The sequence below is a fragment of the Hippoglossus stenolepis genome, chromosome 13 (assembly GCF_022539355.2).
Source record: "Hippoglossus stenolepis isolate QCI-W04-F060 chromosome 13, HSTE1.2, whole genome shotgun sequence".
In the NCBI taxonomy this organism is placed as follows: Eukaryota; Metazoa; Chordata; class Actinopteri; order Pleuronectiformes; family Pleuronectidae; genus Hippoglossus; species Hippoglossus stenolepis.
The window spans coordinates 15458559-15471791 of NC_061495.1; the positions used below are offsets into that span (position 1 = coordinate 15458559).

Consider the following 13233-nt stretch of genomic DNA (forward strand, 5'->3'; position numbering starts at 1 on the left):
TCTCGAGTGGTTGTGTCCAGACTTAAACCCTGTAATGAAAACTGAGCTTGCTGTTTGTGTAGTCGTAACCTGTGTGTGTGTGTGTGTGTGCGCGCGTGTGCGTGTTTCTGTGCGTGTAGTTGTACATGTACCAGCTGTTCAGGAGCCTGGCCTACATCCATTCGTTTGGAATCTGCCATCGGGACATCAAACCCCAGAATCTGCTGCTGGACCCGGAGACCGCTGTGCTCAAGCTCTGTGACTTTGGCAGGTGAGCGACCCACAACGCACAACTTTGTGGAGTTTAGTCAACCGTGACCTGGGTTTTCCTGGCATTTGAAGGAGCAGTGTGAATTATTATTATTATTATTTTGGAAAATATGCTTATTCGCCTTATTGCTGAGTCTTAGACAAGAGGATCAATACCACTCTTATCTGTTTAGTAAATATGAAGTAATGACAAGGTGTCCTGCAAAGAAATACTCTGACACGTTCCCCGGCTTATACTGCAATTAGTGATTTTCCAACTTTACAATTTGTCGACGTTAAAGGTGCTGCAGGCAGATTTCTTTATCCTTGGACAGAGCTGAGTCGTCAGTTTCCAGGTTTTAATCTAAGCTAAGCTAACCGGCTGCTGCTTGTATCCTCATATGCATCTTACAGACATGAGAATGGTATCGATCAGAAGTGTAGTTCCTCAAATTGCTGACCTGTTCCTTTGCTCATAAAACTGACACATATGGACCCTGTGGTGTTAATATTACAGAAGACTTTAGACTGTGTATGAAGATGGTCAACGTGACAGCTCCCCAAAAGTGACACCAAAGCGCCTTGATCACCCTCTGATGTTTGACTGCAGTATAGGTCATAAAAATACAATATACCCCTCCATGTTAGCAGATGGGACTTGGGCCAAGCTAAAAAAGTCAAAACTCATGAGAGATCATTTTTTCTCAAAGACGTTGTCTGTCATTTTAAGTAGTTCTTATCACAGGGATGTTTTTGCAAGTGTGGATTTTCCATGAAGTTTAGTTTTAATTAGTTATTTGATGCTATAGAAATGGGTTGAAATGTCATGATTGACAGCTGAGACTGAGTTACGATTGGTCGATACCGCAGCTCCATCCCTCGATCACCACGCACAGACTGGCTCCAAATTATGTTATTGGTGTAAGTTAGCAGAGTTCGTGTTTGGATAGTGGAGGGAAGTGGAGTTGTGTCTTTTCATACAGTCTGTGTTGCAGACCTATGGGTAATGATGTGTGTAACAACTGATACTATTACCCTGTGTCATTTGGAATAAGCAAGTAGGCAGTATTTTTATTTAGTTCACACATGCAAATCCTATTTACATTGCTTTTATTTAGGTTGATATTTCCTTTCTTTTAGCCAAAATGCTACAGAGTAGGATGTTGATGATGTTGATGATGTTGATGATGTTGATGATGGTGATAATTGTGATAATTGTGATAATTATTGTTGTGTGTGTGCAGTGCTAAGCAGCTGGTCCGTGGAGAGCCAAATGTTTCCTACATCTGCTCTCGCTACTATCGAGCCCCTGAGCTCATCTTTGGTGCCACTGACTACACTTCCAGTATAGGTAAGCTGACTCCAGCTCTCACTACATTTCAGTGGGTTATTGAATTTTACTCATTATTTTAGTTAGTTGTGAGGATGACAAAGAGAAGAGAACATTATCACGGGTTATGTATTTTTTGCATCACACCAGTGGATTGGTGTCGTATTTGTATCCTTTTTATTCTTCTTGTCATTGACTGGCCTTTTTCTTCAGATGTGTGGTCAGCTGGCTGCGTACTGGCAGAGCTGTTGCTAGGGCAACCAATCTTTCCTGGTGACAGTGGAGTGGATCAATTGGTTGAAATCATCAAGGTAAAGACTGGGGGGGGGTGGTGTGTGTCTCACAGGGTGTAAAAACCCTCCATATACAGCACTGAGGTGTCCAAAGAAGATATACAGTAGATGTAACTCTGTGTTCTGTCTGTCATCTTGTTCTGTCCAGGTTCTCGGCACCCCGACCCGAGAGCAGATCCGTGAGATGAACCCCAACTACACCGAGTTCAAGTTCCCCCAGATCAAGGCACATCCTTGGACTAAGGTGAGTCAACAGGTACAGGAGCCCTTTTACTTCTCTAAGATTCACCGCCGCCTCATGTCTCCATGCTTGTTAAGACCACATAGCTGCTTGCTGCTCCATAGCCATCCAACTACATCACCTCCATCCAATACAGCTGCTGTCCCACTAACCCGTGTGTTTTTAGAAGGATAAATATATAGAACAATAAAGTTGTATACAGTTGCAATAAAACTCGATGCACGATGCTCGATGTGTGCATTCGGCTCATGACAACATGAGTAGTGTTTACCCATTCAGTGTGGCAGCTTTATACTCTCATCAAACGGCTTTTTGCTCCTTTTTCAAATTGTCTTATGCATGCAAAGGTTGCACATTTAGTGTGGATGACAAATGACAAAACGTAAAAAGAAACTTTATACTTAAAGATTAGAGCTTTTCTTGTTCCCGCAGTCCTGTCAAAAACCTGTCAAAATGCTAGTGCCACAATATTTTTTTCAGCCCCTGGTGGTTAAACTGGCTGGGGAAAGAAATTGTCCATCAAACTGAGAATGTTTTCCAACTTTTGCTCTCAACAATCTGTAGCACAAAGGCTGTGAGTTCAGGAACACTTGAACAATGCTGCCCAACATGTTTGTAGGGTGGGTTATGCTGTTGAACCCGTGTCATCTCAGGTAAAACTTGCCCTTGAAACCTTGAGACCTCAGGGCAAATCTGAACAGACGACTGAATAAAGATGAGATTGCCAGTCCCTGCTCATTCAGCCGCTCCTTACTCAGTTCTCTCTTTTAGTCTGATGATGACATATGAACCCATCTCTCATGGTTAATGCTTTCATTTTAAGTTATATGAAGTATTAATCTGTCAGTAAAAGATTCAGGGACCTTCTCTCTACCTGGATCCCCCTCAGCAGTCCCACCCACAGCTGTCCCATTGGATAACAGAGTGATCCAATCAGCAGGCTGCAGCAGGCTCTCCTGTTAGGTTATTGGACTCCCTGCTGTGGTCGCTCGCTGTAACTGCAATCAGTTTACTACTGTTCACTGCTGCAACAATCCATTCATTCATTCATAAACCTTCATAGTGTTACATGTGACTGAGCATTTAGATCACTTCAACCCTTGTGGAGGAAACATGTACTTGTTGTGTGTGTATGTGTGGAATGTCTTGACAACAATAGAATATACCTCGTACGTTCTCCGTTTTGACACCTGTCTTTGCGTCTGACTGGTGTTCAGGTGTTCCGGCCGCGTACGCCTCCCGAGGCCATCGCCCTGTGCTCTCGTCTGCTGGAGTACACGCCCACGGCCCGCCTCACTCCCCTGGAGGCCTGCGCACACTCCTTCTTTGACGAGCTGCGCGAACCCAACGTCAAACTGCCCAACGGGAGAGAGAAGCCCTCCCTCTTCAACTTCACCACCCAAGGTATGAACACTGAAGTTCACGCAGATCCATTAACTGAGAGGACGAACCACATAGTGTCAGTTTGGCATTGTTAACATAACTGAAATTCTCAGGGGATATTACAGGCCTGGAGGTATACTGTGTCTGTTCGTTAACCCTTTTCAAATGGTCCGCCAGTGCCTAAATTGGTATTTTCCATACTGTAATATCATTCTTCAAATATTCCATATCATTGAACTCTATACAACCTAAGCTAAAAGGACATGTTAATCTATAAACCATAACAAAATATTAAAGCACTGAAATTGTGTTATAAATTAAAAGAATACAAAAATCTGACAGGTTTTTTTTAACCTGCCTTTGAATATCCCTCTTGTTACTTCAAACTTTTCCTGCCTTTCCTCTTTTTCCAAGAGTCACAGTGACACAACAGCATATCTCATTCTTTTTCTTTCAGAATTATCCAGTAATCCCTCTTTGGCCTCCATACTCATCCCTGCCCACGCCCGCAGCCAGGCCTCCGCCTCCACCCCAACCAACACCTCTGCCACCACAGGTTAGAGCAACGCCTCCTCCACTGGCCGCTTGTTTTCTGAGGCTAGACTTGAGGCTTTTATTGCTGCCAGTGTGCAAACAAGTTTCATCCTTGTTCCTAACATCGTGCTAGAAGTCATTCTGAGCACTGTATGGTTTTATACAATTTTTAACTTTGAGCAGAAAGCGTCGACATACCTATCACTTATTTACTCCTGGGAGTGTGAGTCCACCCTGTAGCTGAGCTCACAGCAGTGGCTGCAGGAGGAAACAAACTTTCCCTGCTTTACATTTTTCCAGTGCAGCTGCTGTAAAGTCTGCTTAATAATGAAAACACAGACTTTTACCTTATGGCTCTCACTGTGTCTCTGTCGCTCTAAGATCATCTCCTCTTCCTGACCGTAGATGGCAGCAGCACAGAGCGAGGTCCCAGCACCACCACCGCCTCTGCCTCGGCATCCAACTCCACCTCCTGAGCCCGCAGACCGCCACCGCGCCCCGCCCCGCCCCGCCCCGCCCCGGTCTCAGCCCCAGCCCCACGGCCTCTCCATTGCCCCGGCCAAGGGGGTGAGCTCTGCCCAGCTCTGCTCTGCCCTGCTCTCCTCCCTGACACCAGCGGAGCGATGCTGACGCAGTCCGGTCTCAACAGCTAAGACGACAGCCTTTACGCGACCACGAACACAAAACCCAAGCTCTCCCTCTTTTATCCCCGACTGACACCCCCCTCCCCCCCTGATCCAGCTGTTTGAACTCTACTCCATCCTCCATTGAAGACGTCTCTCCGTGCTCTTTCAGCGGGGAAGCGATGCGCAGGGCCAAAGGTGTTGTCGACTGTACTATTGATAAAAGTACACTGTACATGTATACACAATGCTAGCCTGCTAATGTTTGTAAGAGGACAATCTGTAGAAAAAAAGTCCTGAGCTGTTCCCCTCGTCCCTCAACCCTGACCCCTCTCGTCCTCCCCCCTGCATTGATCCATTTTTCTGCATCTTCATCCTCTGCCCCCCCCACACCCTCCTCTCCCTCCCTCCCTCCTTTGGTTTGTCTTGTAGTGCATGGCCTGAGTATGGTTAGGATCACCTCGGGGGGGTGGGGTGGGGTGTCACCATACCCTCTCACTTCTCACCTCCACTTCTGCAAACAAGGCATGAGGCTCACGCACGCGTATACACACACACTCAAGAAATACACACACACACACACACATGGATGCATGACGATCCTGATGTATGTGGGAAAAAAAGCAGTCCAACCGTGGAGGTAATGTTTGGACACGTTTTTTTTTGTTGTTTTTCATTGCCTGGGGTTTGTTTTTAAATGTTTAGCGAACGGTTTTACTCGACCTTGTTCTTAATTTTCATTTGATTTACTCCCGGGCAGACTTTTTATTTTATTTTGTTTTTTCGGATCGCCATGAGCGATGGATGTGACATGTATCTGGTCCTGTGTGCTTGTATAATATATACATACAATACAACAAAAAAAAAACATGCATACATACACAGTTTATATATTACTTTTCCTTATGTATAAAAAGTATATATAGATATATGTATATTAACTACAATGGTTCAGAAATCAGTTATGGTGAGCTCATATCTGGTAGAGCAGTGGCAATATTTGCCGCTGCCTAAAGACGATAGATTTAGATGTGGTGGTGTTTTTGTTTTTTCCTCGGTTTGTTGCTGGAGCGCAGTCGGACTCCAGCCGTCACTTCTCCGTTCCCCTGTGTCGTCTGTATTAAGGCCGTCAGTGGATTTAGGGCACCGCTCTATTCTCTGTCTTTTTACCGACTCTGTCTGTAACAGTGTTTTTTTCTGTGACAGTGCAGCGTCTAGACACCTCCTCTCCCCACAGTCTAGATCTTCCTCTTTGTCTCCGTGAAGAATTCAAGATTGTTTCTTGACACTTTTCCTTCTTCCCTCGACTCTTTGAGAAATCTCGGCGGTCGTCCTCCTCGGCTCCACCGCTGACTTCCTCATGTGTTGTGACCACTGACTGAAGTGTTAGCCTAGCACTCGCCCTCTCTCTCTCTGTCCTCCACATGCCGCACATAAAGCCACTCGGTACAGTCTGTCCAAGCGTCTTATTTACAGAGAATACTCACTACATTAAAAAAAAAAAAAAAAGAATAAAAATAAATACATAAATAAAAAAAGCAGAATTTGTATATACAGTATAAATGCTCCTCACCAAAATTCTGACTTGTCTGTTTTGTTTTTTTTAAATGTTACGTTGATTTATCTTTTTCCATGTTGTGTTCAAGGTATGTATATATGCAGACCCATGTACTGTTTATGAGCAAAAACAAAGATGACGAAGGGTAGGGAAAGATGAAAAAAAAAAAGATAAAAGATGAAAAGAAAAACCAGAATCAGGGCGAAACTGATGTTGTTCATGGATATTGTAGATGACGATAATGATCAGCTTTATCCAGCCATATGTTCAATCTTACCTGTACAGTACAGTAGATGACAGCTGTATTATTGTAACAAGAACTAGTCATGTATAGTGTAACTATAGTTTGGAGTGCCTTTGCTTTCATACACCTTCGCCTTGTTTCCTCGCCCCGTCCTCACCCAGCCCACGCCACCAACCCACCCGAATATTGTGACTCTCCCTTTGGTGCTGTTGAATGTCCTGCTAACCCGCCACACACACACACACACATACATACACACTCTCCCTCACTTGATTTCCACCCTCCCTCTCTCTCCCACTCTTTCTCCCTTTTCATTGCACATTTAATGTCATATACAGACATTGTTAATCGTAAGGATATTTTTCCTTAACTGAAGATGGAAAAATATAGACAAGTGTTTATTTTAATAGATGTTTTATCTTGGACACACTCACATGTAAAACACAGCAGTCCTTACACGGACTCCTGGGCGTGTGTGGCGAATTTTGGGAAGGTGGTGTGTTGTGGATGACAGCAGGGGTTCTAAAAGAAAAAAGGCCTCATATACTGTATATATACCAATACAGTACCGTTTCTGTATTACTCACAGTGTTGGTTCTGTTACCAAAGCCAAACTATGATGTAGTTGTGATGAGCCATCCTCAGAGGCAATAACGTATTCTGACTCTTCTTCTCTCTGGATATTTCTGTTGTTTCTCTCGTCTCTCCTCTATTTTCGGGGTGGGGATGGGGTGGGGGGAATTCAGTAGCACCTAAAGGGGTCGTCGAGTCATGTAGCCTTTCTCCTTGTCTCCCGCTTGCTGTAATTTTGCATTCATGAACGTGTTGCTACTCTCAACCGGAAAGTCTGACCACTTCACCCTTCCCAACTCCAGTTCAATAAAAAACAACCACAAAAGCTACCAAAAAAGAAGACGAGCGAGTACATGTGCTGGTATATTATTATTAATTTTATTATACCAGCATATATAGTTGTTCCAAATGCTAACTGGGTTTAACTGGGGCTAAAGAAAAGAAAAAGAAAAGAAAAAATACAAAAAACATCCTGTATAACAGTACTACTACTTGAATGCCTCTGTTTGTGACTGAAATTTTTATTTCATTTTTTTTTGTTTTGTTTTTGTTTTTTCTTTTGTTCTGTGAAGGTATGCTAAATGTGCACCTCTGTAAATATTCCCCCTGCGTGCTCTGAGGAATAGTTCCCTGGTACTGTAATTTGCATTAAATAAAGAGTAGGATAGCCTGGAAATGATACAAAAAAAGACTGTCTTTTACATCTTCTTTTAGTGTCTTTTTGTCTCTCCTTCATGGATGCCTTAACATTTTATAAAAGCGTGCAATTTTCCTTTAGTTCTTAGATGCAAAATACAATCAAATGTTGTCAGCGCTCAGATGCATCAGCCCTGGACACCTGTCATTGCTCTTTATTCTCTACAGTGTGTGCTACATACAATTTAGCATAGTTTGCAGTAAATTTACAAAAAGATAGGGTTAACCCTAACCCTTAAGAATCATGTTTATTAATCTTTGTTTATTCAATTCTTTTTAGAACAGCATTCTGTTTATCCAAAATGTACATTTTAAGATCATTCTTTGGTTTTACACATAACAAGCTTTATTTTTTCTGTGGCACCAACAGATCGGTCAGTCTCTTATTTTATCAGTTATCCTTTGCTCCAGTACGACCATTAGGGGGCACTGTTTGTCTTGCTGCAAATGACCCTTTATTTTTAGGAGCAATTCTATTTGACCTCATTCTCGTTGTGCATGATCCAAAATGCAAAACTGCAGCCTGAAGAAACAAATATATCTGAAAAACAGATTGTCTTTGCAACAGCAGCTCTTTTCAAAACACAGTTCTCTGTGATAGCCTATAAAAAAAACATCAAGGCAACTTTAAGTCAACATTCAACACAGTCTGTATAATTACAGAAAGCTAATTGAAAAATCATAAATGACAAATTCAGTCAGGAACACTTCATCATGATTTAACAATTTATTGCACAATAGGAAAACGGTTATGCTTGGCGCGGATGGCTCCATTCTTTGGATGTTCCCTGGATTAGCCACGCAGCATGCTGGGGTAGCAGGCAAGGTACATTTGTTCAAGATGAATACCATTTACCACAACCATGGTTGGACTCTGTGTGGAGGCTGGGGTGGTGGAGGCGATTTGCCGGCAGCAGAGCATGAGTGGCAGAGTAGCTGAGCAGGGATCAGTGAGGAGGAGGTCGTATTTAAAGTGACGGCTTTGTTGAGGGAATGGGCTGTGGTTGGTGAGTGACTGACGAACACCATGCATAAGCCTATCAGTAGCTGACAGCTTATGACAGCTGAGCACATGACTTTGTGTCCCTGCATGAACTAACGCGATGCTTCATTAATACAACTGTAAAACTTAGTGCAACCTCATCCGTACAGGATTTTGTGCATTATATGCGTACGACTGAATGTAATCATTAGTTTTTTTGACACATTTCTACAGCGGAATACTTTGCTATAAATCACATTTAGCTGATCTTCAGTTGTCTGAAAATTCGTCTTTAATACTGGTCTGGAAGCAAAAGGTTTCTAGATAGTGAATATTTGTAGGGTTTGTGAACGGTTGGTTAGAAAGGACTGGGATGAACTGAGGAAGACCTGCTGCTACTGGGAGATAACAGGGACATGGTGAGAACATACTCTTCATCCTGCAGGTCCAGTGTATGGAAAAAACTGCAGAAGAAGAAAGGAAAAGTGAGAAAATACAGGAGAACAGAGGTGAGCGACAGGAAAGCTTTTATTCTGAAATATCTCAACATTAAAAGCCCATATATTGTAAAATAGAATATTACTGTAATAGATACATTAAATCTGGTAAACCAAGAAACAATACCCCACTTTAAAATATATAGTTACAATATGTAGAAATAACATATTTTTTCTGTGAAAACTCCCTTTTTTGTAAAGTTATTGGGGAAAATACATCTCAGTGATCTATTTTTTCGAAACATCAGTTTTTCTACTTGAAATTGCAGGGGCAGTTTCTATTACCTGCTTTGACCATACAGAACATTGTTGAGGAGATGCAAAACATCCACGAGTTGGGTCAGGGATATACTGAAAACTTACTTCACTGTTAAAAATAAACACATCGTTATCAGATATAGACATCACCAACGTTTCTGAGTCTGTCAGGGTATCTGATCTTTTCTCTGCATGTCATACAGGGCTAATAAGGGCGGCATACTCACGCACCCAGTCTTCAAAAAACATTTCAACTATCTGGAGCCTCAGAAGTTTTTTTAGAAAGCGATGAGAACAGGAAAGATAGGTTTGCCTATTATCTGCCTGTGAGAGAAACTTTGAAATGTTTGCTGGAATCTGATCTGGGCCAGATATGTTTATCAGAACAGCCCTCAACTCCCTTGTACACACATATATATATATTTTATATAAATATTTTTTTTTTTACCCAATTTTCTTTTTTTAAATGGCCTCTCCTGCTGAATGTGTCTGAGACAGAGCTGCCTGTGTTACTGTGCGTCTGTCACGCACAGACAAGCTGCACTGGGCTGAATTCATGTCTGTATACAAGACTTAACAATGCAACATCTTCCAGTGGATATTTTTGTTTGCTTTGGAACGTAACCGCTGTTAAACAATCATTAAATCACACACAGAATCCTGACTGTGGGAGAACACAGTGTGCAGCAGTGCTGAACGCAGCCCCAGCCTTGACTCCTCCTCTAATCAGCCTGGCTATATAAAGCACTTGTGAGCCTCTGTCTTTCTCTCTGCTGTGGTTATACATGTATGTGGCTGAAGTAACCCTCTACGCTGCCAGGCTCATTTGCTGTGACATGCACACTAAATGTACTGCCTCCATTACAGCCTGCATGTGCCCTGTTGTCCTGGCTGTGTGAAACACATGCCAAGGGACCATCTTGGAGGCGGTAAGTCGTGGTGGCCCCCATATTGAATGTGTTTTTATGGCCAGCCTAACCAACTGTGTTTTCTTTGTCTTCGGTTCACCTGCTGCTGTTTTGCTTGGTTCTGTTTTGTTTGCTTTTGCTTTGGTTTTTACTGGTTTTATTTCTTTTTGGCAGTTTTTACTTTATTTTTTGTTTGGACAATTGGGTTACATCATTGTTTATATTGTTTACAAATGTATTGTTTATGGTTATATTCTTTATTTCTGTTTTTGTTTCAGTGCAGCTGAGAGCCGCACTGCTGGCAGGCTAGGCAGTCTGGGTGAGCTCCACATGTAACGCATGTGAGTGAGAGCACTGTGTTACCTTCTCTGGCCACTATCTCGGCTCCGAACCGTAGTTGGGAGCTCACTGGTTCTTTGGCTCGCTGTCTGGCCGGTAACCAGCCGTCCGGACCACTCCGTGAAGAAGGAGGAGGAGACGTTTCTTTACTTTGTACGCGGCCACTTTATTTCTTGGCTATACAGCAGGAGCAACACTCATCACCTCTAGGTGGTCGTTCACTTCTCGTTATACACACATTTTGCGCCTTTCCCACAATACCCAGGTGCACTACGTCACACACTCCAAACGTTCCTTAAAGGGGCAGGCCATACCTGCAACACTACCCCCACCTGGATGATGATTAAACCCTTAACATCACTCCAGCATGTATACATTATAAAGGGAAAGCATGAGACATTAATGGTACAAAAACATTCCCCATAACAAATCTCTGATTTCCCACAGTCCTTGAAGGCATCTTTACCCAGTGGAAACAGCTTAAAGCAGGAGGCTCCATGCTGATGCTGTCCTGCTCCGACTCTCTACGGTCAGCATACACAATAGAAACTTTCTCGTAGATATCGTCTCTTAGAATATGCAGGGGCTCGCCTGATCCTCTGACCCTCTGTCTCAGTTCGCTGCCGATGGCTGCAGCGTATTTGGAGCATGGCCCGTAGGCTGCCTCAATCTCATTCACAATCCTCTGATAACTCCACCGAGCAGATCTGGGGTTCTTGTGGACGATGGCACCTGCGGCGCCGGTCAGGTTGAATCTAAGCTGCACAGCCATAGTCTTTTCTGACCAGTGGTTTGCTTTAGCACAACTTTCAAACTGGTAAAGGAAGTCTTTCCATGAGCCCGTCCCATCAAACTGACTTGGGCGTAATGTGGGAGTTCTTTCTCTCTCTCCATAACGGTCATCATCATCACTAGTGTCCATATATTCACGTTCACGCGCCGCATGTGCTGGGCAGCTGTGTGGTTCTTTGTGATAAAGACACGTGTCTCTTCCTTATCAGCAAGTAAGCACTTGTGTAATTGATTGGTGTCCAGAGAAAGACGTTGACAGTATTGATCCTGGGCTGCCATTCCCCCCAGGTGGCGTTTTTGTGCAAACCAAATAATTGGTGCCCCCACCACATATGTAAGCATCAAGCTTAAGAACTGAATCAATCTAACTTTGGCTTTGTTTGTTTTCTGGCTGCAGAGTGGATAGTGCCAGCCCACAATGAACATCTGATGGACAACATGTCAATCATCAAGCAGAACTGGTGACATTACATACTTCAAGTTCCAATATCTTGGACATTATTTTCGGTTGAGACTCTATCCCATGTTGAGCCCCCTCTTCAGTCAGGTCTGGACTTTTTTCCCCATTGTTTATTCATTCCACAATGGATTGTCCTTTTATATATATTTTTTTGGGTCGTCCTCTTCCCTGTTTCTTTTTGGAGGAGTGTGTAGGAGACCGGAATAGTTTGGGTAACCCAAGGGCCTCTGCCAAAAAGCAATCCAAGCTGTCTGAAATGAGGTCCATAAAATATGGAACTTCACAAGCAGCGCTGGGAGAAGCAATAGGGAAAGCAGGAGCGGAATGAGGGAAAGTAAATGCTGCACGGGGGAGAGGAGCAGAGTGAAAGGAAAAAGGTGCAGCCTGAGGCAAAGGAATGGGACCAGGAGGGAAGGGAAGAGCAGAATGCTGGAAAGGAAGAGCATGAGGCCAAGTTGTAAGAGGGTAAGGATGTGCAGCAGGATGAGGGAAAGGAAGAGTAGTACGAGGGAAAGGAAGAGTAGTACGAGGGAAAGGAAGAGTAGTACGAGGGAAAGGAAGAGTAGTATGAGGGAAAGGAAGAGGAGCAGGATGTTTAAAAGGAAAAGTACCAGGAGTGAAGATATGAGCAGCATGGGGTGAAGGAAGACCTGCAAGTGAGCAAGCAGGAGCAGTGTGAGGGTAAGGCCAGACGCCACCTGAGGAGAGAAGAGTAAAATTTTAAGTTTTTGCATTTTCAAAAAACACACTTGAAGAATGTTTGACCATGTCTTGCTGATCATGGGTAAACTAACTGCATCACATGCACCTTGTGAAAGTATCACCTGTAAGCTCAGTGCTGTTCTACATGAGACCCCAGTTGAAGACGGGTGATTTGACAGCACAGTTTTGTATAATGATTTCACTATTGTGACAGAAATTTGAGTTGATGTTACGCCGAAGAGGAAGTAGGGGATTGTATGAATAAAGAATTAACCCTTTGATATACAAGCTATGGAAACCCCTTCTAATGCCGAACATGGGCATTCAAAAATGACCCGTATTCATTTCCTGTTATTTCATTCATGGCTGAGCTATATCTTTGAAATAAAAGTATTTTATCATTACCCAGAGTATTTATTCACTAAGGAGCACCTGCCATATATTTCACACAGCTGCTTTAGCACATCTGACGCATTTAAGTCTTATTTTACATACCATAACTAGTGAGAAAGACAAAGATGTACAATACTGCTGACATATTCCTTTCTAGCTAGCTAACCATAGCCAGATCAACAAAAAACCTCGAAATAGA

At 43.1% G+C, this 13233-nt stretch overlaps 1 protein-coding gene across 4 annotated transcripts in view; it reads left to right on the top strand.

The window, feature by feature from the left end:
* Window positions 1-6154, top strand: part of gsk3ba (glycogen synthase kinase 3 beta, genome duplicate a) — a 30903-nt gene extending 24749 nt beyond the window's left edge. Inside the window, exons 5-11 of one of the 4 annotated variants that reach the window (XM_047342537.1) lie at window positions 120-250; window positions 1473-1579; window positions 1772-1869; window positions 2000-2107; window positions 3310-3496; window positions 3933-4031; window positions 4391-6154. In XM_047342537.1, the coding sequence (XP_047198493.1) occupies window positions 120-250; window positions 1473-1579; window positions 1772-1869; window positions 2000-2107; window positions 3310-3496; window positions 3933-4031; window positions 4391-4485 (825 nt within the window). In that variant the 3' untranslated portion in view covers window positions 4486-6154. The remainder of the gene's footprint in view (window positions 1-119; window positions 251-1472; window positions 1580-1771; window positions 1870-1999; window positions 2108-3309; window positions 3497-3932; window positions 4032-4390) is intronic. The other 3 variants (XM_047342538.1, XM_035174090.2, XM_047342539.1) reach the window with 3 other exon arrangements.
* The last annotated feature ends 7079 nt before the right edge of the window (window positions 6155-13233 follow it).